The sequence below is a fragment of the Cheilinus undulatus genome, linkage group 5, assembly GCF_018320785.1.
Source record: "Cheilinus undulatus linkage group 5, ASM1832078v1, whole genome shotgun sequence".
Lineage (NCBI taxonomy): Eukaryota > Metazoa > Chordata > Actinopteri > Labriformes > Labridae > Cheilinus > Cheilinus undulatus.
This window is the reverse complement of record NC_054869.1, coordinates 31631172-31652903: the sequence shown is the minus strand read 5'-3', so window position 1 is coordinate 31652903 and position 21732 is coordinate 31631172. Positions and strand designations below refer to the sequence as shown.

Here is a 21732-nt window from a genome sequence, read left to right as displayed (position 1 = left end):
TTGGCTGTCGAACGGTCTGAGGCGTTGAGGCTGGCGGCGAAGGCAGCCCTTGTGTTGAAGCCAATAATCCGGCGTCAGGGCTTCAGGTGCGCAGAGGGATGTGATTGACAGGGCTCGATATGAGGCCCTCGCCTCACTTGACATTTGGGTTTCATAAGGTCTGGAACAAAAGGCAGGGGCAAAATAATCAGAGAGGGGCGCAGGCAAATAAATCTGTTTATTCCTCTTCACCTGCCCCCCTCCCTCACCTCTGTACCCCCCTCCATGCTCGCCCACATCACCGCTCAAGCCTTGGAGGAGAACGAGGGAGGGCATGATATTACCTTTCCTGAGCCTTAGTGGATTCACGCACCACGACAGCAGGTCACTTTAGGCCCTGTGCTTACCTGAGATATTAGTTTGTATGTGCGGCAGATAGAGATGTGTATTTGAATGGCTGAGGCCGTGAGTATGTGTGCACAGGCCCGTGTATGTAAGAGAGAGAGGCAGAAACAACAGCACTGACAGAGAGACGGACGGATGGAGCAGTACAGACAGGATTGATGTGGTGTCATGTTGTGGATAAGCCTCTGTGTGTGAGTCTGAGCATTAGAAAATAAAAGTAATATATAACAATGACAGAACACTTCATTTATCATGTCACACATAGATAAGGAATTCAGAAAAAGACAGAAGAAATATGAAGTGTAACTCTGTAACTCAGCAGAAGAAGATTAAGATATCTGACACAGGCAGTTAGTGCAACTAAATGACAGTGGAGAGCTGCTGACCCAGCAACAGTGTGCCTCATTGAAACACAGGGGCAATAAACATCCACTCAGAGTGGAAAATGTACGCTAAATGCATACGCTTGTTCTCTAACACTGTGTGGGAGTTAATTCATGGGGGGGTGAAAGATCAAGTCTTCACTATTATCATCACATTTCAATTAACTCAGAAAATACTTCTTAGTTTGTAATGATTTGAGGAGGCACAGAAAAAAAACAGCAAATGATTTAATCCTGGTTTAACCTTTAAGGCATGACTGTTTTGTTGCTACTCCAACTGCATGGATCCCTATTTCTAAGGCAGCAATAATGGTCCTCTTCCTACTTCCACATCTACTGTACTGCCCAAGGGGGGAATGGGCAAATACTGTACAAATACGTCAGATTTTGAAGAGACAGGAGGCGCACCCAAGTCTCAATAAATCATGCATCAATCATCACCACCTCTACATTATATGGACAAAAGTATTTGGTCGTCTGACCATTACAGCACCGTATTCAAATGTATGTACTTTGAATTGGCCTGGCCTTTTGCAGCTTTAGTGACTTCCACTCTTCTTGGAGGACTTTTCACATGATTTTTGGAGTGTTTCTGTGGGGATTTGAGTCCTTTCATCTGTCGAGCATTTATGAGGTCAAGCATTGATGTTGGACAAGAAGGCCTGATTGGTAACGTCTGTTCTGGTTCATCCCAAAGGCACTCAGTGGGGTTGAGGTTAGGGCTCTGTGCCGGCCCGCCAAGGTCTTCCACACTGACCTCATCAAACCATATCTTTATAGTCCTTTGTGTACTGGGGAACAGACATGATGGAATAGAAATGGGTCTTCCCCAAACTGTTGCCACAAGGTTGGAGGCATAGCATTTTCCAAAATGTCTTGGTGTATAATGAAGCATTAGGATTGGCTTTCACAGGAGGTAAGGTGTCTAGCCCAAACCCTGAAAAACAATTATCCCTCCTCCACCAAACTTCACAATTGGTACAATGCATTCAGGCAAGAATGTTCTCAGCATCCATCAAACCCAGACTCACCCATCTGACTGCTGAACAGAGATGCAGGAGTTGTCACTCCACAGAACATGTTTTCACTGCTGTCATGTGTACTTATTTTACACCACTCCATTGGATGGTTGCCATTGGACTTGGTGATGTGAGGCTTGAATGCAGCTGCTCAGCCATGGAAACCCATTCCATAAAGCTCCTGCTGCACAGTTTTTGTGCTTACAATAATGCAAATGGAAGTTCAGAACTCTATAGAATCAGCAGAGCATTGGGGACTTGTCACACCATGTGCATTAACAGTCATTTAACCTGCCCTGTGATTATACTTGGTCTTCTTCCACTTTCTAATAATACCAGATCATATATGATCCAGCAGGGATGAAATTTCAAAAACTGTCTTATTGCAAAGGGGATATCATCACAGCACCACTCTTGAAGTCACTGAGCTCTTCAGAACGACCCATTTTGTATCGCAAATGTTCAGAAATGGAGACTGCATGGCTAGGTGCTTGATTTTATACACCCATGGCAAAAGGCCAAATGGTGGTATCCTTGTGTTCACACTTTTCAAATGGGACTGGACTTAAGGCTTAATTGTACTCAAATCAGGGCCAGGACACCTGATGTGAAAGCACCCTAAGTTGGCAGACATTATCATTTATATTTACAATAACAGTGTATATCAAACTACAGGTTTGAACACTGTCACTAATGTGAAAGCAAACCAGCAGTAGAGAGGGGTGTGGGGGACAATTGGAAACAAGTAGACAAGTAAATATTCATGCATTTTGAAGGTAGAGAAACTAAAACTTTACTGATCCCTTACGAAATTACCAGCTACCCAACTCTTTACCCAGTACAACATTAAATGGTGTGATAATTACCAGTATTGCAGTAATTATTATTCTAAACCTGGACATTCTGCACAAATATTTCTAACTTCAGTCTCTTGTATTTTCTATAATAGTTTGTTAGCCTTATTAAAACGAAGTTGTGTAAATGGATGTTTACTACTAGGAGGCATCAGTGCATCACTGCTGTCAAAGAAAGATGCTATCTGTACACTGGAAGCCTCCACACAAGGTGACAAAAAGTAAAAAAAGTTTGAATACATTTATTGATATTATCAATATGGTGGGATAAGGATGCATGGGGCTATAGCTGACACCATCTCATCTGATGACAGAAAAAAAAAGACAAATTGTAAGAATAACTTTAAAATGTGTTCTTATATGGACATGGTTCCCTGCCTCTATCACTATTATCAGTTTATTTGAAAATTAAAACCAAGGCTTGCCATAGAGTTGGCTGGGCCCCTGCAAAACTCTAATGTTCAAATTAAATGTCTGTGCCACTTTTTAACTCCTTTTCATCACTGCCCATTTTTACCAAATTTGTTTCTCCACTAAATCCACTTTTTCCTTTTCCTCTCTTTTTTTGCCAGTTTGAAGCGATGTTTGATGCAACGTTTTAACCATTTTTCATACTTTAACCACCCATTTTGCCACTTTTAACCCAGTTTTGCACCTGTTAACATATTTATGCCACTTTTTAACTGCTTTTCCATCTTTGCCCATTTTCCATGAATATGCCATGTTTGCTGCTCTTATGCCACATATTGCTCTTTTAACCATTTTTCTCCATTTTTACCACCTCTAACTGATGTTCACAAAGATTTCACCTTTTTTCATCACTTAAGCTACCCATTTTTGACACTTTCGCCCATGTTTGCACTTGTTAAACCATTTAACTAACTTTTAACCCCTATTCATCAGTGTATGCCCATTTTTGCACCCTTTTTTGCCCTTTGTAACCCATATTTGCTGCTTATATTAAATATGTTCTAAAATGTATATATAATATATACTATTTTTTCTAATTTTAACAAATTTTGCCACTCTTTAACTGCTGTTCACCACTTATTTCTGCCATATTTTGCCACTTTTAACCCACTTTGCTATCTATTTATTAATTTTCCCTTAAAAACCTTTCAATTCCTTATACTTTTTCTTGGGCATCCTGTTGTTTTTGCACATCATGGCTTAGCTATGAAGTCATTCATACTTGCCAAATGGTTTTGTCACTGTGTCCATCCACATTGTTAATATTACAAATAAAAAGGTAATTTTATTTTAAGAAAAAGGGTTTACATTTTGAAAATGCTATATTGTACTCCTGCATTAACAAATAAATACAATGTTTTCTGTTGCTTTGATAAGAGTGGTTCATATTCAGGTTAAATATAAAATATTGTCATCACAGTTTAACTTTACAATTGATTTCCTGACCTCCATGGGCTCCCTAATTGGCTGGGTCCCAGAAAGCTCTCCCCTTTACCCCCTTTATGGGCAGCCTTGTGAAGACCTATTAGAGGGATATGTTTTGTTTTATGTCTTTTACGTGTCTTTTTATACAAAAAAAAAAGGTCAATCAATGGGAAAAAAATGATCACATGTTCCCACACTTTTAAACAAGAAATAAAGAGGATAAGAAGAAGCTACTTGGCCAGCAGTCTAACAAACCCGGCCTCCATACCCGTAATTATGACCCCTACTAAAGTTCATTAAGTGTTCACCATAACATTTGTCTCCCCTATATGATTTGTAACCTATACATGCATGCAGAAGTACCTACAAGGGAGCTCAAAATGAGAATTTAATTACAGGGTTGTGAGTACAATCTGTGGACAGAACAGCAGATTGTTTTAATTGGTGATTCAATTAAAAACAGGAAGAAACATGAGACACCTAAGGGCCATATGTTCACTTCTGCCTGGAAGTCCCAACAAAGAAAGGAAAAAAAAACAACACTTAAGTCAACAGATAGACCAGATTAATCCCTGTGACATCTTCTAGTACCAGACTGAGCCCCCACGTGGGGAGTCTGCATAGATTGCGTCCCTTTGGAGGTGATTGGACAACACATCGATGACTGACAGGAGGATGGGGTGCAGCATGTGCACTTGTTTGTCGCTATTGGTCGGCTTTAATGGCCGCTCCTCCTTCAGACCACACAGGATTGGTTTTGGGGGGGCTCCCGCGGAGGAGCCGGGAAGTTGTAGTTCTTTACAGCAGACGCACATCTGTAGTGCTTATTATCGACTAATATGAATTAAACTACACGTCCCAACGTCACGCTACGGGCTCCCGTAATTGTTGTGAATATGTAATTGCGCTCGTGCGACTGGCGGCTTCTAAATTTGGCTTCAGAGGGGCAGGCTGCTGACAGTCGGTGAGGTGGTCGCTCCGCCGGTGCTGCGTGGGGATGTGGGCATTAACGGAAGCTGCAGGAAATTAACCGATAAATGCGTGACGGCAGGACGACGTGGAGGAGCAGAGGGGTCATGATGTACCACAAGTCGATGCTTTTGAGGGAAAACCAGGGAAAAAGGATAATTCGTTGTTAGTTAAGTGAGAGAAAATTAAGCTTTGCGCGCCCAAATTAAGGCGCTGGAGATTTTGGAGAAGACTGAAACAACTCCTGCTGTAAATATCTCACTGAATGGACTTTTGAAACATCGCTTAAAAGAATGACGTCCAACAAAAGGTCTGACGATGTTTCCAGTCTTCATGGAACCTGCACCGGACCAACAAGCCACTGACTGACCTTTTTACGCACGGGGAAAGCTCCATAGAGCCACATTTTTTGGGGGTGTTGTTTTGTGATTATTCGATTAACTTTGCAACATATTTTTGATGATTCGAGATCTGAGCAAGATGTACCCGCCGGCCCGGCATCCGGTAAGTAAAAAGGCAACATGTCAAAACAGCGCAGATTAACAGCCGTGCGCCTGATGCGTAATCAGTTTAGATCAAGTTTCCGTGCCACCGCGCGCTCGCACGGACAATTGCGCTCATTGTCACACTGCCGCAGCTGCATGTGCTTGTGTCTGTGAGTGTGCGTGGGCTAACGTGCAAGGAGTCTGAGTGAAACCAAAAGGCCATCCATATCACAGAGGCCTATTGTCATCCTCAGTCTCGCCTGTCTGTGTGAGAGAAAGAGAGAGTGGTTTGTGTCGTGACACTGAACTTTTGTGGCTCAGTTCTTCCTCTCTCCCCCCCTTTACACGCTCTGTGGTTTGGGTTGAGGTCCCTCACCAGCCGGGTCAGCCGTTAAAGTTCACTGTCACCGAGTCCTGCGACCGGATCAAGGAGGAGTTCCACTTCCTGCAAGCACAGTATCACAGGTGAGTTTTTATGGAGCAGGGCATTAAAATTGCATGGAATCATCTGCTCATCTGCCAAAAAGTGACTAAAATAGTGTGAAACTTTCTGCAGTTGGATGGGGAGATTGTAAATGTGGCTTTTGAGGCATTCTGTTAATTACTGTGCACGTTCTTCACAGTTTTCTAACACTGACTATTAGTCAGGAGAAATATTCAGCAAGAAACCCCCCTTAAGTTTCAACTCATGTCCACTCTGTGTTGCATTTGATGCTCACTTGCCTTGCACCTGTGCCAATCACAGAGCAGGAGGAACACTTTTTTGGGAAAGTATGATGCAATGATGTGAAATACATGAGGAAAATTGATTTATGTCAGAGCTTGATTGAGAAATTTAAACATTTTTTTTAGTAAATATTCATCCGAAGTTCCCATAAGTGACTCCTCAGATCCTCCACAGAGCTGTTGGTACCTTTGTCTCAGGTCCAGCCATCACCGGTGCCTAACTGCAAGTAAACTCCATCAGCCTTGGTATTCACGTCTCTCTCTGCGAGCCCAAGTGGTGTGAAATACTTTTTTAGCAGACATGATGAAGTGTGAAATACATCCCTCGGGGGCAGAACTATAAGCATGATACCAATGCATAATAATGGCCCAGCCCCAGCCGCCTTGTAATTATTCCCCAATCACCTGGTGAGATGAACCAGTCCTACCCAAACCTGGATCTGAATGTGTTGTACCGTGGACAGTGCCTGCTGCATTTGTAATACTGAGATCAAACCGCTGCATTTGCGTAGACTCCTGACTGCAGGGAGACTCTGATTTGCTGAAATTGTAAGATATACTGACTGTATATCTGCATTTTCTTGATTATATTCAGAAGGGATTAAAAAGTCTCCTTAAACTTAAGTGGAGCTTTAAACATAAGCCAAATTACTATCCAATATACAGTCTTGTAACGATCAGATAATGCTTTACTAGCAATACTGATACTGTGTAAAAACCTGTATTTCCATTTTTTTTCCTCATTTAAGGTTTGTTTAATTCAATTTTGAAGGGACCTTTAGTATATTAGAACTAATAAAAACAACAAAAACACACCGTGAAATGCTATGAAGTTTAAGGTTTACATGTTGCAACAGAGTTGCTTTAATCTCCAGGTACTTTTATGGCATTCTAGTCAGATAAAAACAATGTCCCTTTTTAAAATTGTGCTTTATTTTTTTTTTCAAGTGCTCTGACCTCTCTTGCGACGCTGTACATCACCAATTACCTCATAAAATATGTGTACATAAGTTCATAGTCACACTTAAAGGCTTTCCAGTAACACTGTTTTGTAAAGTGTTATATTTTAGTGTAAGCACAGCTCTAAAATGGATCCTCATGATGTGGCCTCTTTTTTGTTGATGGTGCAGTTTATGCATCCACTCACACTGTAAGAATATATGATGAGGTTTGTGTGGTAGTCTATCGATCCATTAATTACAGCTTGGTACCTGCTGAGTAAGTGTCTGCAGGGGAAGCTGCCATGACCCCACAAACTTTCTATGTTCTGTCTGTATTTCTCTCATGCACTTTCAGAAAGAAATGCAAATTTAAAGTAACAGGATGTAGGCCTTTACAATTTTAGTATTCTGCGAGCGGTTTTTTCATTTTCACTTATTTTAAACTCAGGGTTGTTTTTTTTTAAGTCACATATTTTACGGCATAGAAAATAAGTGAGTTAAGAAAACGCTTGATGTATGTTACCCTCCATGATTTTAATCCATGTTTGATATCATGTGTTTCTATGTATGTGGAAGGCATGTTATATGCACATGTATGGGATGCTGCTGTTTCTGATCACGTCTATCACTTACAAAACATTTTCCTTCTGCCTCACAGCCTGAAACTGGAGTGTGAGAAACTGGCCAGTGAGAAAACTGAAATGCAGAGACACTATGTCATGGTGAGTCTGGTTTACTACAGCTGTGCATGTGTTTGTGTTTGCATGGATGCCTCTGTATTCTCAGAGTGTAGAAAGAGGAACAGAGATTACACGCCTGTTTGACCTTGGTGTGATCTTTGTTTTTTTCAGTACTACGAAATGTCATACGGACTGAACATCGAGATGCACAAGCAGGTGGGAAACCTTTTTTTTTCCTCCTTGGGTGTAAAGCTGATTTAAAGCACAGCACAGAACATAGAGGTGTCACAGATACATTAAGATCAGTGTGTTTGACGACAGATAGATAGATAGATAGATAGATAGGACTCAGGATTTACATCGTCAAATCTGATTGGTCAGATTTGTGTATAGCCAATTAATCACTGAATATATTTTTTAATGCTCTTACTGATCCATCTTTTCATGTGCAGTATCAGAGAAAAACCATGTTGTGAACTCTTTGTCTTCTTCTACGATAAGACTTTATCCATCTTTCTAAACAAAACACCTTGAATATCAAACAAAAGATAAAACTGAAATGAGGCCACCGTCATTCAAACATTAAACTAAATAACATATATTATGATTGCAAAGTAAACATTTAAAGACAGACTTACACATACCTCTGATTTAAGGGTTAAGGGATTCCTTCATAGTCAAACAAATCAGACTTTCTTTTGCTGTGAAGTGCAGAGAAATGGCAAAAAGAATAAAAAGCACATAGACTTTATGGAAAATATACAATGGAACACACCAAACCACTAAAATACAACAAAATAATAATAACTGCAGAGAGACCTTATGAGTACAGTTAAGTTGATAAATGTATGATTTGCAACAAAGATCAAATTTTTTTAAAGTAAAAGTTACTATGCATTAATAATTAATAAGATGATATGTTTGTCGATGAGTTAGGGCTGTGAAACTTGATTTATTCAGAGAAAACCTCGTAAAATAACACATTAAACACCCCCATAAAGCTGAAATGGAATGATCCTTCTTTCATAAGCAGGTGTTTGACAGTGAGATTGTTGGTGAAATGGGGTTTTCTTGAACGAATCATCAAATATTCCACTATTTGTTGTTTGTCCCTATTAGAGAGGTACAACTGTGATAGTCTTACATTTGAACTAATGTGTCAAAATACACCGGCATATTTTTTCAGCATTTATAAACAGTTTTTGATAGTTTCGGTTTTGTAAATTCTGCACTATTAAATTATTTTTTAGAGATTTAAAATGATTTCTTAAGTGAAATATATTTCCAGATCTTTTGAAGCCTCCTCCAAACATATGTATGAAAATAATTCACTTTACTTCTAGTTTGAACATGCAGCTGACTTCTCTTTCAATTTGTATTACATACAAATTATTCAACTTTTCTAGGCTAGTTATAGTAATGTTTTTATTTTCAGTTAAAAAAATACACAAAACGACAGAAGTAGATAATTTACAGTGCAGGAAGAGATATAAAACTCAGGAAGCTTATTTGAAGCTTTCACCTAATTAAGGCATAAAAAAGAACACAGAATTAACCCCCTAAAAGTCTGTTGTATCATTTTTGATACATACTTTTAATGATGCCTCTGTCTAATCAATATGATCAATACATTTCTAAAAAACCTTCTGAATACAATCTGATAAATGATAAAAATGCCCTCAAGTGGATTATCAGTAACCAAAAACACCTAACGTATCAAATGAGATATAAAAATATATATGTAAAATTTTAAGGAAATTTGGATTTTTTTGAATTTCAGTAGAAAGTTAAATAAACATTTCAGTTCCAAAAAATGAGAATTTTCTGGCCATAATTTGTGTTTTCAGGCTTTAATGGGTTAATATTGGGATATTGTTAGACTATATCGCCACACACGATAAATACCACAATATTTGTGAATCACCTCTAAATTATTACAGAAACTTTTGATTTAGCCCTTGATGCATAAAATGACACCAGGATGATGGTGTATTTAATTTTTCAAAATTTGTGTGCAGAAAGGGTAAAAATCAGTATTAACTTCAATTTAGCACATTGTTTTAAAAATAAATCCTAACTTTTAAGTTTTTACAAATCAATATAAATAATGGCAAGACAGTCATGCAGCTTAAAAATACATAAATCATAGTCTTTTGTTGTTTAAGAAAAGTTATGAAACGTTTTCTCTGTTATATTTACTATAGGTTATTATAAAAATGATAATATTCAATATATCCACCACCCCTACTTTGAGGATGAACAAATTCACAAATTTTAGTCCTTTAAATGCATTTTAAAGTGTAAGGAATGAGGATGAATAAAGTAAAAGACTTCAGCAGACATAGCTCCACTTTAACTCCACTTCCTTATTTGTTCATACGGCCAATATTTACAGGTTCTATAGGCAGATTTTTACCGCCAGAATATGGGTTGCAGAAATGTTTATATCTGCCGACACTGATAATCATGTGGTAAAATGATTCATTTAGGGGCAAACAGAAACTGACTTATTGAAAACATTTTGAAAGCTTTAAAAGACATTAAATGTCAGAAATTAATGAATAAAAACTTAAATGAGACAAATTATAAAATGCAACAAATGATATTGCTTAAAAAAGGTTATAAATTAAGAAAAGATAGGTCTGCTTGGTATAATTAGACAAACATTGTAGTTATATACAAATGTATTTCATAGGAGACAGGCTTGAAGGGTCAAAAGTGCAACATAGAGAACATTTTTCATCCAGATGATAAGAAAAGTCTTTGAAGTAGCTGTGACTTTAATGTAGTGAGTTCATTTAAAGGTGGAACACTTCATAGTAGTGCTGTGATTTATTTGCATGGTGGAACAGTAGCAGTGTGGTTGTCTTGGTGAAGCCTATTATTAACCCCACGTGTGAATAATGATGTCATCAGTTTAATTGAATCAAAAAATGGGTGAAAAATGATGCCAGTGAGCGAGGATGTGGCCTTTAACAAGCCTTTACATTACTGCTGCCTTTTTTAAACATGGAGGGTCATTTGCATAAATGTCTGTGTTAACTACACATGAGCTGCCAGGCCAAATGGGCCACGGCTAACGCAGCTACACACTCATTTCCAGACAAATGGTGTGTGGAGTGTGTGTGCCAATGCGTGTACGTGTGAGAGGATGACAGGAAGTGATAAACGCTTGGCCTGTGTGTGATTTTCTGTTTGTGTGCAGCTATAGTGTGTATGTGTATAACAGCCTGTATGTATACTCGACATGTTTACCCAGCATGCTGTGTGTTTGGTGTGTGTTAGTCCGCATGCACACAGTAGTTGTTTATTTAGTTGTGTGTGTATTATTTGTTTGAGTGTGTCATATATTGTAGGCGTTTACTTTGGGGGTGTGTATGTGCGTTAAAATATTGCACACACGTGCAGCTTCCGTTGGCACTCTAATCAGGCTTGTCTGATAAAATACGGGTTGTCTTCTATAAATCCTGCTGTCTTCTGCTGCTGCCTCCCTGGATGTGTGTAGTAGGTTTGTGCATGTGTGTTTATTGTGTGTGTGTGCTTTTGTGTGTGTTTACTTGGGGAACGGCAGGAAAAAATAAAAGGATGTGAAACGTGGCCTGTGGCTCCGTGTGGTGCCCAATGATTTCTGTCAGGAAGCAGTTTTGGAGAGTGAATCCCTAATTTCTGCCAGCAGCATGCGAGTGTGGAAATTTTGGAAGCATTTTCATTTGCAGGCTGTGTTTGTGTGCACTCATACGTGAGCGTTAACGTGAGTCTTCTTTGTACGGTGTTAAACATGATGATATGATGTGTGTGTCTCTCTGAGTGGATGCTGAGATGGAAGGAGGGGGCGGAGGTGGTGGTGGAGGTTGCGTTAATGTTTTCTCGGGTGTTGAGCTCCAGTCCCATTAAGGCTGGCGGCCTCGACTACCAAGCGTATTGCTGATATTGCTTGTTTAGCATTTTCTAAGGGTAATAAACTCATTGATTTTTGGCTCTGCTCTCTGTTTTATTTACACAGAAGGGCTCTGGTGCCCTCGTTAAAGAGAAATTGACTCGTAGATGGAAGAGAGGACGGAGGGAGGCGGAGAGGAATGAGGGAGGAGGGTAGGGGAGGTGTAGAGCACAGGACTGAGCTGCACGAGGACAGCTAATCAATTGCAAATTAGTGAGGCTGAAAGAGGAATAAAGCAAGCGAAGGATAGGGAGAAAGAGGGGAAGGAGGAGGGAGGAGAAAGTGGCGAAAGACGGAAGTAATGAGACGTTTTGATACTGGAGACTGGCAGTGTTCTCAACAAGGTCTGACAAGTCATTTAACAGCAGCTGAGAGGGAGCCATTTGTTTTATTTCAGGCATTCTGGTCACGTAGTATTTTATCTGGCATTTAAATATTTATGGAAAATACACTTAGAGGAAAATCTGAGCACACTGGGGGCCAAAAAATGACTGTAAATCGGATATAAAAAGACAGTCCTGGAATGCAGATTTTTTTTTTTTCACCCGTTTTCAGTGTTTATTCATTTTTCATAATAAATAGATGAAGGGAAGGGAAGTCAAAATAGTAGAAGTTTGGGTAAAAATGACAGTATTAGTCAAATTTAAGCGCTTTTAAGGGTGTGGCATTTTTAATACAATTATCTGCCATTTGTATCTGTTCAGTCATTGTTAGGTTTCAACCATAGAACAAAGCCTGATTGACACAGATTATAAAGGGGAGATTTTGAAGCCCATCTGCAGCAGGTACCACATTGAAAATTCTGTCTCCACTAAGTTTAGATTTATCATTAAACAAAGAGGTTGAGCTGATGCAGGCCATAAGCCTCCTGACAAACTGCTGCAGCATGCTGGCTTGAAGTCATATCCTAACTATGCATAGCTTTCCTTCTTACATGTAACGGGATGTGCTTCTGCCGCCAGCCTCTAGTGGACACTTGAGGAATTGCAGTTTTTTGTACTTCCACGTTCACTTGATCTTTCAACCACTGAGCTTGGTCTTAACTTGTGGTTTGCGGTAAACTGGTGTCAGTGCCATCGCTGGTACATATTTCTGCCATGATATGGATTTTTTGCAACACCTTCAACACTGGTTTAAACGCTTGTGTTGAGTTTTGTTGGCATAAAAAATTCCACCATTTGTGTGACAAAGTCATATGTGACAGACTCAGTCTGAGTCCAGTCATCTGTGTTCACTTTGTACAGTGTCTCTGTCAGCTTGTCTGGTGGTTTAATATGAGTTGGACTGAAAATAGCTTAGCAGCACTGCAGCGACTCTTATTACAACTTCTTAAACAACTTTTTAAAGCTCTTTAGCTGATGATTTGCTTGTTTTAAGTCCATGATGATTCAAAGAAGCGGGCTGTGGCGACAGACAATGTCAGAGAAACAGCTGTAAACTCTGAAGTAGTGTAGCTTCATTGATATCATTGCTAAAGCGAAGTTAAATCAATAAAAAACCATGTTATGCCTACATATCTTTCACAGTTACAGTCCGTATATGTGGTTTCCCTGAGTGCTTTTATTGTGAAGGCCGTCATCAGGAATTATAATGTTTGACACACCTCAGGAAATGAGTGAAATGTAAAACTACTGGTTCAGTTCTATCCCAGTTGTTTTAGTGAAAGTAGGTGGTTGTAATCCCTGAATATGCATTTACTTGCATTAGCTCTTTTAACTTTTTTATACCCCGATATAATATCACTACCACGAAGGGCAAAAGTAATGAATGTGATATGATATTAAGGCCATACTTCCCAGGCCTGGTTTCAACCAGGTTGTTCGCATAGGAACTAAAACAGGGAAAATTGCTAGCATAGCTTTAATTATGCATCTTTTTTTCTAAAGCGCTTAAAATAGCTGGAAAAATGAATTACAAGGGTTCTGTACAAATTTAAAAATGATTGTGAATTGCCATATTAATTTTATATCAGCTAAACAACAACTTTTACTACAGTTTGAATGTCAGTATGTTTGCAGTTTGCTACATGTAAAACAAAAATCTTTTATGCCTTCAGGCCAGTGTGAGCCAGAGCCGGAAGTACGGTGCTTTCAGGTCATCTGTGTATCTAGGCCATTTTTGTGAATGTGATACCTCATCAGTGCTTTAAGGGATTTTCTTCAGACTTTGCACAAATGTATGCCTGACTGAAGATGCACTGTTTAGATCTTGGAAGTCAAAGGTCAAGGCATTGGTACCCATGTTCATCCATTGTTTATAAAAATAATGTATTTTGCCCATATTTGATAGATGAGCTAAAGAGATATAGGAAATAGGTAGAGAGGAAGACATACACCAAACAGCGCCAAGAGGAAATTTGAGGGCCACAGCCTCTGTATTTGTGAGTCTGCTTAACCAGCTGAGCTAAACTGGTGCATCCAGCCCTTCTTCTTCACCCACCACTGTACTTCCACTATCTGGCACTTGTATACCTCATGAAGACATGTAACAGCCAGAGGGTAGTTCTAGTTAACTTGTCACCTGGTATTCATTTTAAATTACTGTATTAACTTAATAAAAAGAAAATCTTTATCATACTAAAGTAAGACACAATGAATGCAGCGAAAGTGTAAAAAAAAAAAATGCAGCAAACAGGTGTAAGAAGGGAGCACTTTTTTTGGGCTGCTGCAGCGACATCCTGAAGGCTTGATTAGTGTCTTTGTCCAGCAGTTGTTCTAAATGATTGTGTTCTTGAAGCATTTGTGTAACTAATAATAATAATTATTATAATGATAATGGTAATTAAAATACTGTGGAGGTTTGCCTGCATGGTGCCACAGACAAAAGAGAACTTAATGTAGACCACAACTAGGGATGGACGCTCTTTATATAACTGCTGCTGGTTAATTGTAGATTTTCTCTCTGGTGTCACTAATGGTGTCTTATGAAATTAAATGAAACAGATCAGTAGTAGCGGTAGTGATTTCATGTTAAAAACTGCAGCTTGCTTGTTGTAAATTATCATACAAGAGTGCACATGTGGTGAATTGCTTCAATTTTAAAGAAATTAAAACCAGACAAAACCACTGGTGTATTTAATTTGGTTTATTTTAAATTTGATAGGAGATAAAATGCAAAAGAGTTTCATAGTCAATAAAATCTTAACATGAAGCTCTACTTCTATCTGTAGCCTGTCTGTATTGTGCCTTTTGTTCCTCTCCTGGCTTTCTCTTTCTACCAATCTCGCTTGTGTCTCTCTCACACACATATACAGTCACATGGGAAAACAGCCTTTATACGGCGGGGTCCATTAGGTGTATTAGCCGGTGGTGAAAAGTGGTGCTGATGTGGTGCTTACAAAGCTCCACAGGGGAGATGGACATTTGATCTTCTATCTGACCCAATCTGACTCCAGGGCTCCTACCTGATCTAATTTCTTTGTTGTTAGGAGCTAAAGTGAGACTGTTTCAGCTGTTATTTTACTCTTTTGGGCTACATCTTTTGTGACAAGGGGTATTTTCTCGGGGTGCTAGCGTGTAACAAAGGGAGTACTGAAATCCAGGTACAGTAGGCATTCTCAGGTAAATTATGAAAGCATATTTAGCGGCAAAATCCACTGCAGGCCCTTCTTTGATGGAGTATTTTAAAGTTAAGATGGCTTAGACAGATTATACACTTACAACATGGGTTTGATGAACACAAAAGGCAAAAAAAAAGAAATAGAAGAAGGCGAAGTTTGTTGTTGCACAGCTACCAGTCCACATTTTTTTTATGATACAGGAGGAACATTTTTCCTGCGGCTCACATTGAGGCTCAAAGATAAATTCTGCACACATGATCTCACCTCTAAGGTTACTGGGCTTTGTGTGACCACAGACTCCTCTAATCTACCAATAAGCTTCATGGATCGACCCGGTTTGAGTCCTAACCTCAAAGGACTCTCTCGCCAGCCTTTTCTTATGTTTTATTCACTGTCAAGACGGTGAATGTTCCAGGTCCAGGTCTAGGTCTGCTTGCCACAGAAACATTTTTTTTTTCAGGTTTGCAGAAGCCACAGGACACTTTTCAAGAAAGAAAGAGCTCTGTTTTTTTTTTATTTTTTAGCTTTGATTTCTGCAACGTGAACAGGCACATTTACCAAACAGGCTGACTTTAGTGCACCCCGGCAGACAGACATGGTTGTCTGCCATTGAAGTAAAATGTCACCTGAAAATGGTTGAGTTGTCGGATGGAAAAATCATCTCCATTTCCTTTTCTGCACCGGTGCTTTTGTTTCCATTTCAGTGCCAACACTTTAGATTAAACTCTTCAGAAAATACATTGTTGACTGTAGGGGTGTGAATATTTGTTGTTGAATAACTGTGGAACATTTCCCCAATTTTATTATCTATCATCCACAAATTATCAGAAAATATCGAAAGAATTCAAGTATTTTCCTTTTAATGTCTCAGAGGATAAAAAAAAAATGTTGCATTTGAGAAGCAAGCATGTGGATATTAGCACATTAACCTGACAAATCACTTGGTTAACATCAGTTAACTAAGTAGGAATTAATTAGCAGCATGTTGCATGGTAATTTGATTGAAAATAAACCTATATCACAAAAACTAAGAGAATTTTTGTTAAGAAGATTATTTCTTTGTTGTAATAATGCATCTTGATAATAACTCTTATACCATTGGAAAGCCTGTTTTAAATGGTGCCACATTTGTGAGGAACATACATTCGCAGGATGAACAGCAGAGCTGAGTACGTGGGTTGCGCCCATAAAAAATTTTCCAAATCTTCTCTGCCAATGGTACACAGCTTGTTCTGCCACTGACTCTTGTTTGTTGTTGTTTGGTGGATTGGATGATTTAAGTCTAAAGAAGCAAGACATATTGGCAATTTAAAAATTTAACAAACAGGGGTTAAGGTCAGGACTGCTGGCAGGCCATTCCATCCTCTCCGCTCCCAAACTCTGGAAGTAGTCTCTGATAAACCCTGCTCCGTTGGGGCGAACGTTGTGATCTTGGAGGATAGAGTTCTGTCCTAGTCTTTGGAGATATGGAATTGCCACTGGTTGTAGAATATCATGTTGATATTTCTCTGCATTGACTTGTCAATGAAGTGCCAATCAGACACATGATTGTCAGCACCTGGGAGTACCAGAAGCTCAAAACAAGAGTCAATATCAACAGCAGAATAAGCTGGTTGGCATTGGCAGAAAAGATTTGGCAAATTTTTCGTGGGCCTCCCACATACTCAACTCTGCTGCTCATCCCACAAATGCATGATCCTTACAAATGTGGCACAATTTAAAAGAGAAATAAAGAAGGCTTTCCACTGGTATATGATTTATTGCAAAGAAGCATTGTTACAACAAAGAAATAATCTACCAAACACAAATTTCCTTACCTTATGTGCTAAGTTTAGACAAAGTTTAGATGTCTCTCAACAAAAGTGTTAGGTGAATAACAGTTATTAGAGTGCAATAGATTGCAGTGTTAGATGCTGAAACTGTGATGAATTTTGAAATGGTTTAAAAAAATTGCCTGATAGTTGCTCAGTGACCAATGACTTTCTAACATTTGCAGTTTGAATTAACCATAGCTCTAGCTTTTTTTCCCTCATTTTCTTTCAGCTTTTTTCCATCTGTTCTCTTAATTGTAGGATTGAAAACCCCTAAAATTAAATGAATAACAATTTTTGTAGAGTTTAAACTTGAACCCCCCCTCGCCATGTTTGGCACGGTCCATGGAACTTTTTCCATCCACAGCTCTGTTATGTTCAAGTGGATGTGGCAACATCCCTCGCAACCTGATCACAGCCCGCTGCAGTCCATTCAGTTTCCTTGAACATTTATTTCCTTATTCCAGACCAGAGCAAGCAGGTTTTTATTCATTCACTTTTTAAACCTAGGTCTGGTGTAAGTGGAGGGTCACCAACTCATTTCCCAGCTATGTAATACCAGACATGGCTCTTTTTCCCATCAACTCCTACTGTAATACTAAGGTGCCCTTGAGCAGGGCACTTAAATCCCAGCCAACCAACATGGTGGATTTTTCTCAGAGGCTGTTATATCCCAGGCTGCTTCCCGGATGGTGTGTATGAATGTGAGGCAGAACCGAGCTGAAAAAGGGCATGTGTGCTTAGTGAGTCTTCCCTAGATAAACGTTAAATGTAAAATGAAAATGTCAGTGATTTTAGGTTCTCTGTGGGAGTTTGAGCAGCTGTAGGGCTGTGTTAATCACAGGTAAGTTGAAAGCTCCCTGAGCTTCACCATCTGTCTGACACTCAATGGCTCCCTTATTATACAGATAGTTGCGTCTCAACCTGGAAGAAAATTCATCAACATTTACAGCCTCAGAACTCTAGTCTTAAAATCAAAACACGACTCACAGGATTATTAATTAAAAAGACTCATCATCAGAGAGACTGACAGCCATTGGGTGTCAGTGATCTTTGGATATTTTCTGCCAAATATAGTTTTCAGGTGCCAGATTAACAAACTGTTACACAAAATTTATACTTAAAGGGTTAAAATGTGGCTTTTAAAAATCTATATGGCAAAAATTTAAGCCGAAACAACTCCCTCTGGGTTTGTCATTCTCAGCTCTGTGTTTACAATCTTCAGACCAAGAGCTTGATCCTGATATCTGGCTTGTTTTTGTGTCCTTCAGAGGCTTTAACATGTTCCTTTTTTGTTTTTTCAAATGAACACATGAAAAGAGCTGTACCCACTTAGGGCTGCTGTTTCTAGGGGTTAATGACAGATTGTGGTCACAACAGCCCAGCTGAAGGAAAACCAACAGACTAAGTCAAAGAAACATTTATTTGATCTAAAAAGACAGATAAACAAATGAACTTTGAGATTCATATCGTTGCTTAAAAGTAATTGTTGAATCTTGTTTTTGGATGTTTACCAGCACTTACTCACTTAATTGCCGCTATCCGCCACACTGAAACTGCTGGTGAAACAGCAATGGAGGGGCTGAGAGGTGTGGAAGCAGACAAGAGGTGTGGAGGTACGGAGGGGCTGATTGCTGAAGAAGGTGTGTCCAAGCAAATGTCCAACATTTGATTTGGTCTCAATATCTGTTTAGAAAGTTGCACAGTGAGCCACAAACTTGACTATTCAATGATTTAAGAAATAAAATACTGCCCATTTGAGTCTGAGATGGTAATGAAGTCAAATATCTCTGTGGGATTGTGCTGTTCAGGAGACACTGATATGTTGTGGGCAACAACATATCAGTGATGCTAACCTCTCATTTTATACTCCAGTGGGTCTAGTCCTTTCCTTGATTACAACACAATTAGGGCTTGATCTCTGGGGTAATTAAGTATTGATTGACAGTATAGCCTCTTGGAGTGACAGCTGACTTTTTATTGAAGATTAAAGTTTGACCTGTAGTGATGTTAAAGGATGCTGGGACAAGACTTCTTTTTACTTGCATATTGCCGTCACTTACAGCCTGATTTGTAGCGTAAGAAGTAAAATTAGAATTGTTTAAGATGAATTCACATTTGTCACTCCACTTGCTAACAGATTACTGTGTTTAGACATTCATTTAGTCTCAATCATTGTAAGACACAATTGATTGAACATATAGCGCTAGCTGAGGCAAGCCAAGGTGTCGAGAGCGCTATTTTATTGAGATCAGCTGATCTCATGCAAGCCCTCATCAGCTGACTACCAGCTGATTTATGCTAGGGTTAGGTTAAATGCTCTCATGCCACCGTAAGCTGCTCTGTCCTGCCTACTCTTTACTGCTCTCTCTGCTTTTGCTACACTCCTCCACCCCAGCTCCTCCATTTACTACATCTGACTTAATCAGTGTCATTCTGTTGTCTCTTATGCCTGCTCTACTCTTGGGTTTTTTGCGGCTTCTCTCCTTGCTTCAGGCTTTAATTGAATGCACATAAAGGGCAGGAGGGTATGCTGTTCCTCCTCGAAGCTTTCCATGAAGGCCTGTGAAAGGGCAGGACCCAGAACAGCCATACCACCAAACATGAATAACAGCAATAAAGGAATGATTATAGCTGCTAATACAAAATGAAATATTATAAACTGCAAACTATGTGTGTTTCTTGATGAAGTGGCTCTGACTGAACAGCCAGTTGCTTCCAGTACTCTTGTACAGTAGATGCATTCTGCCTCTTTTGCTCTGAACACTGGCTTTTTTCCTGAATACATGAAATGCTCTCTGATACTGTTGTCAAGTGGAAGATACTTTCCTGACTACAAACAGAAACAAAAACACTTCTGATACCAAAGTCTGGACCTGCTCCAGTAGATTCTGCCCTTTTATGCAGGTTCTATAAAAAGGAGTTAAATTGATAGGCTCTTTTAAGTCATCCTTTTCTGTAACAGTTTCACAAAAGTCCAGGAATGCTGTCCAACAGTGGTCCCAAATGTGCATTTTTTTAATCTGTCAGTCCCCTGGCAATATCACTTCAGATATTTTACTCAAAGACCAGTAAAAAATGGAGGATGTGCTGCAGTAGGAACATACTAGAATACTCTTGTGTTATTGCCTTATGAGAGCTCTCATGACAGCATCTTTTTAGGACATTTTTTGTTGCATCATGGGTTCCACTTAGTTTATCGTTATGATCCCCATTGTGTTAGCAGGCACAGGACAGAGGTAGTAAGATATAGTTTGTGATAGTAGAGTTATCAATTAGTTGAGCTAATTCCTGAACAAATGCAAACTGGGTCTGACCATCTCTGTAAAGGGTGATGCTTTAGATGGACATGCTGTTTTTCCTATTTTGTGAACTGTGAGGTTTTGTCAGGTATCTGAGTAATTTATATTGTTCTTATATCAGGTTATATTATTTAGACTCTATATACCAAACCCTTAAGCATCCATGTGGGTATCAAAATCTTGCTCCAGAATGATTTCCCTCAAGCTTTCAACTGCTTTATTATTATGTGAGTTACAAGGGCCTAAGTAGTTCACTTCTTTTTCTTTCACATCTATATTATTACTGTTCCTTTGTGTTTTATTTACTAGTGGTTAGGATTGGCAGGTAGCCTTTTTTAATACTGCCAAACCTTCTCAAAATTTTACCAGGATATATGGTAGGGCTGGGAATTAATCAAAATTTAGATTAAATCATGATAAGGACTGCAGTTTTCAAATCACAGAGGTGCAATATTTCTTATATTCTTTCTTATATATTTTTGGGGCATTTTATGCCTTTATTTACGGAGGAGGACAGTGGATAGAGTTGGATTCAGCTTTGAGAAAGTGGGGAAGAGACATGCAGGAAAGGAGCCACAGGCTGGACCTGATTCTTAAAGCATTTAGTATAAACATACGCTCATTATACAGCACCGTCTTCAAGATGGTGATTAAAGCAGTACAGTGGCTCTTTTCTAATACCTTGGGATTGGTGTTCATTTTGACAGTTTTTTAAATTTTAGTCCACGTCTTAGTCTTTAAATTAAATGCCTTTTAGTTGTGGTCACATTTAGTCACCCTTTATAGTTTTAGTCTACATGTAGTTGATGAAAACTCAGAAACATTTTAGTCTGAACTTTTAGTCCAAACATTTATTCTCATGCCTGAATCTAGTACCAAATCATGGTAGTGTGTTCTACGCACCCTGCCAAAGCTGGGATCCCTGATTCCTACAGCTGAGAAGCAGAAGGGATACAGATGCGTTGTATTTTGACAGATTTACCCACGGTGGAAAAATGTCATGGATTTTGAATTTTGTACAAAAACTAAATTACATTTTACTCTAGTTTTAGTCGTCTTGATGAAAACTAAACTTAGTTTTAGTCATTGGCTTATCATATTCTAGTCTTTCTCATGGAAAAAGGCTGTCGACAAACATTTTTAGTCATAGTTTTAGTCGGCAGAATTAACACTGCTTGGGATACAATAATACCATATTACTACTCCTACTCTTGGTGTATTAGGTGTGGAAAATAGAAGTGGACTTAAAAGATGTGTTTAGATTACTAATTTTTGAAGCACGCTGCT

At 39.0% G+C, this 21732-nt stretch overlaps 1 protein-coding gene across 3 annotated transcripts in view; it reads left to right on the top strand.

Moving 5' to 3' along the window:
- The first annotated feature begins 4985 nt into the window (after nucleotides 1-4985).
- LOC121509591 (transducin-like enhancer protein 4) overlaps nucleotides 4986-21732 on the top strand; it is a 62600-nt gene continuing 45853 nt past the window's right edge. For 2 of the 3 annotated variants that reach the window (XM_041787069.1, XM_041787068.1), the window contains exons 1-4: nucleotides 4986-5508; nucleotides 5857-5954; nucleotides 7815-7878; nucleotides 8008-8052. In XM_041787069.1, the coding sequence (XP_041643003.1) occupies nucleotides 5464-5508; nucleotides 5857-5954; nucleotides 7815-7878; nucleotides 8008-8052 (252 nt within the window). In that variant the 5' untranslated portion in view covers nucleotides 4986-5463. The remainder of the gene's footprint in view (nucleotides 5509-5856; nucleotides 5955-7814; nucleotides 7879-8007; nucleotides 8053-21732) is intronic. The other variant, XM_041787070.1, reaches the window with a different exon arrangement.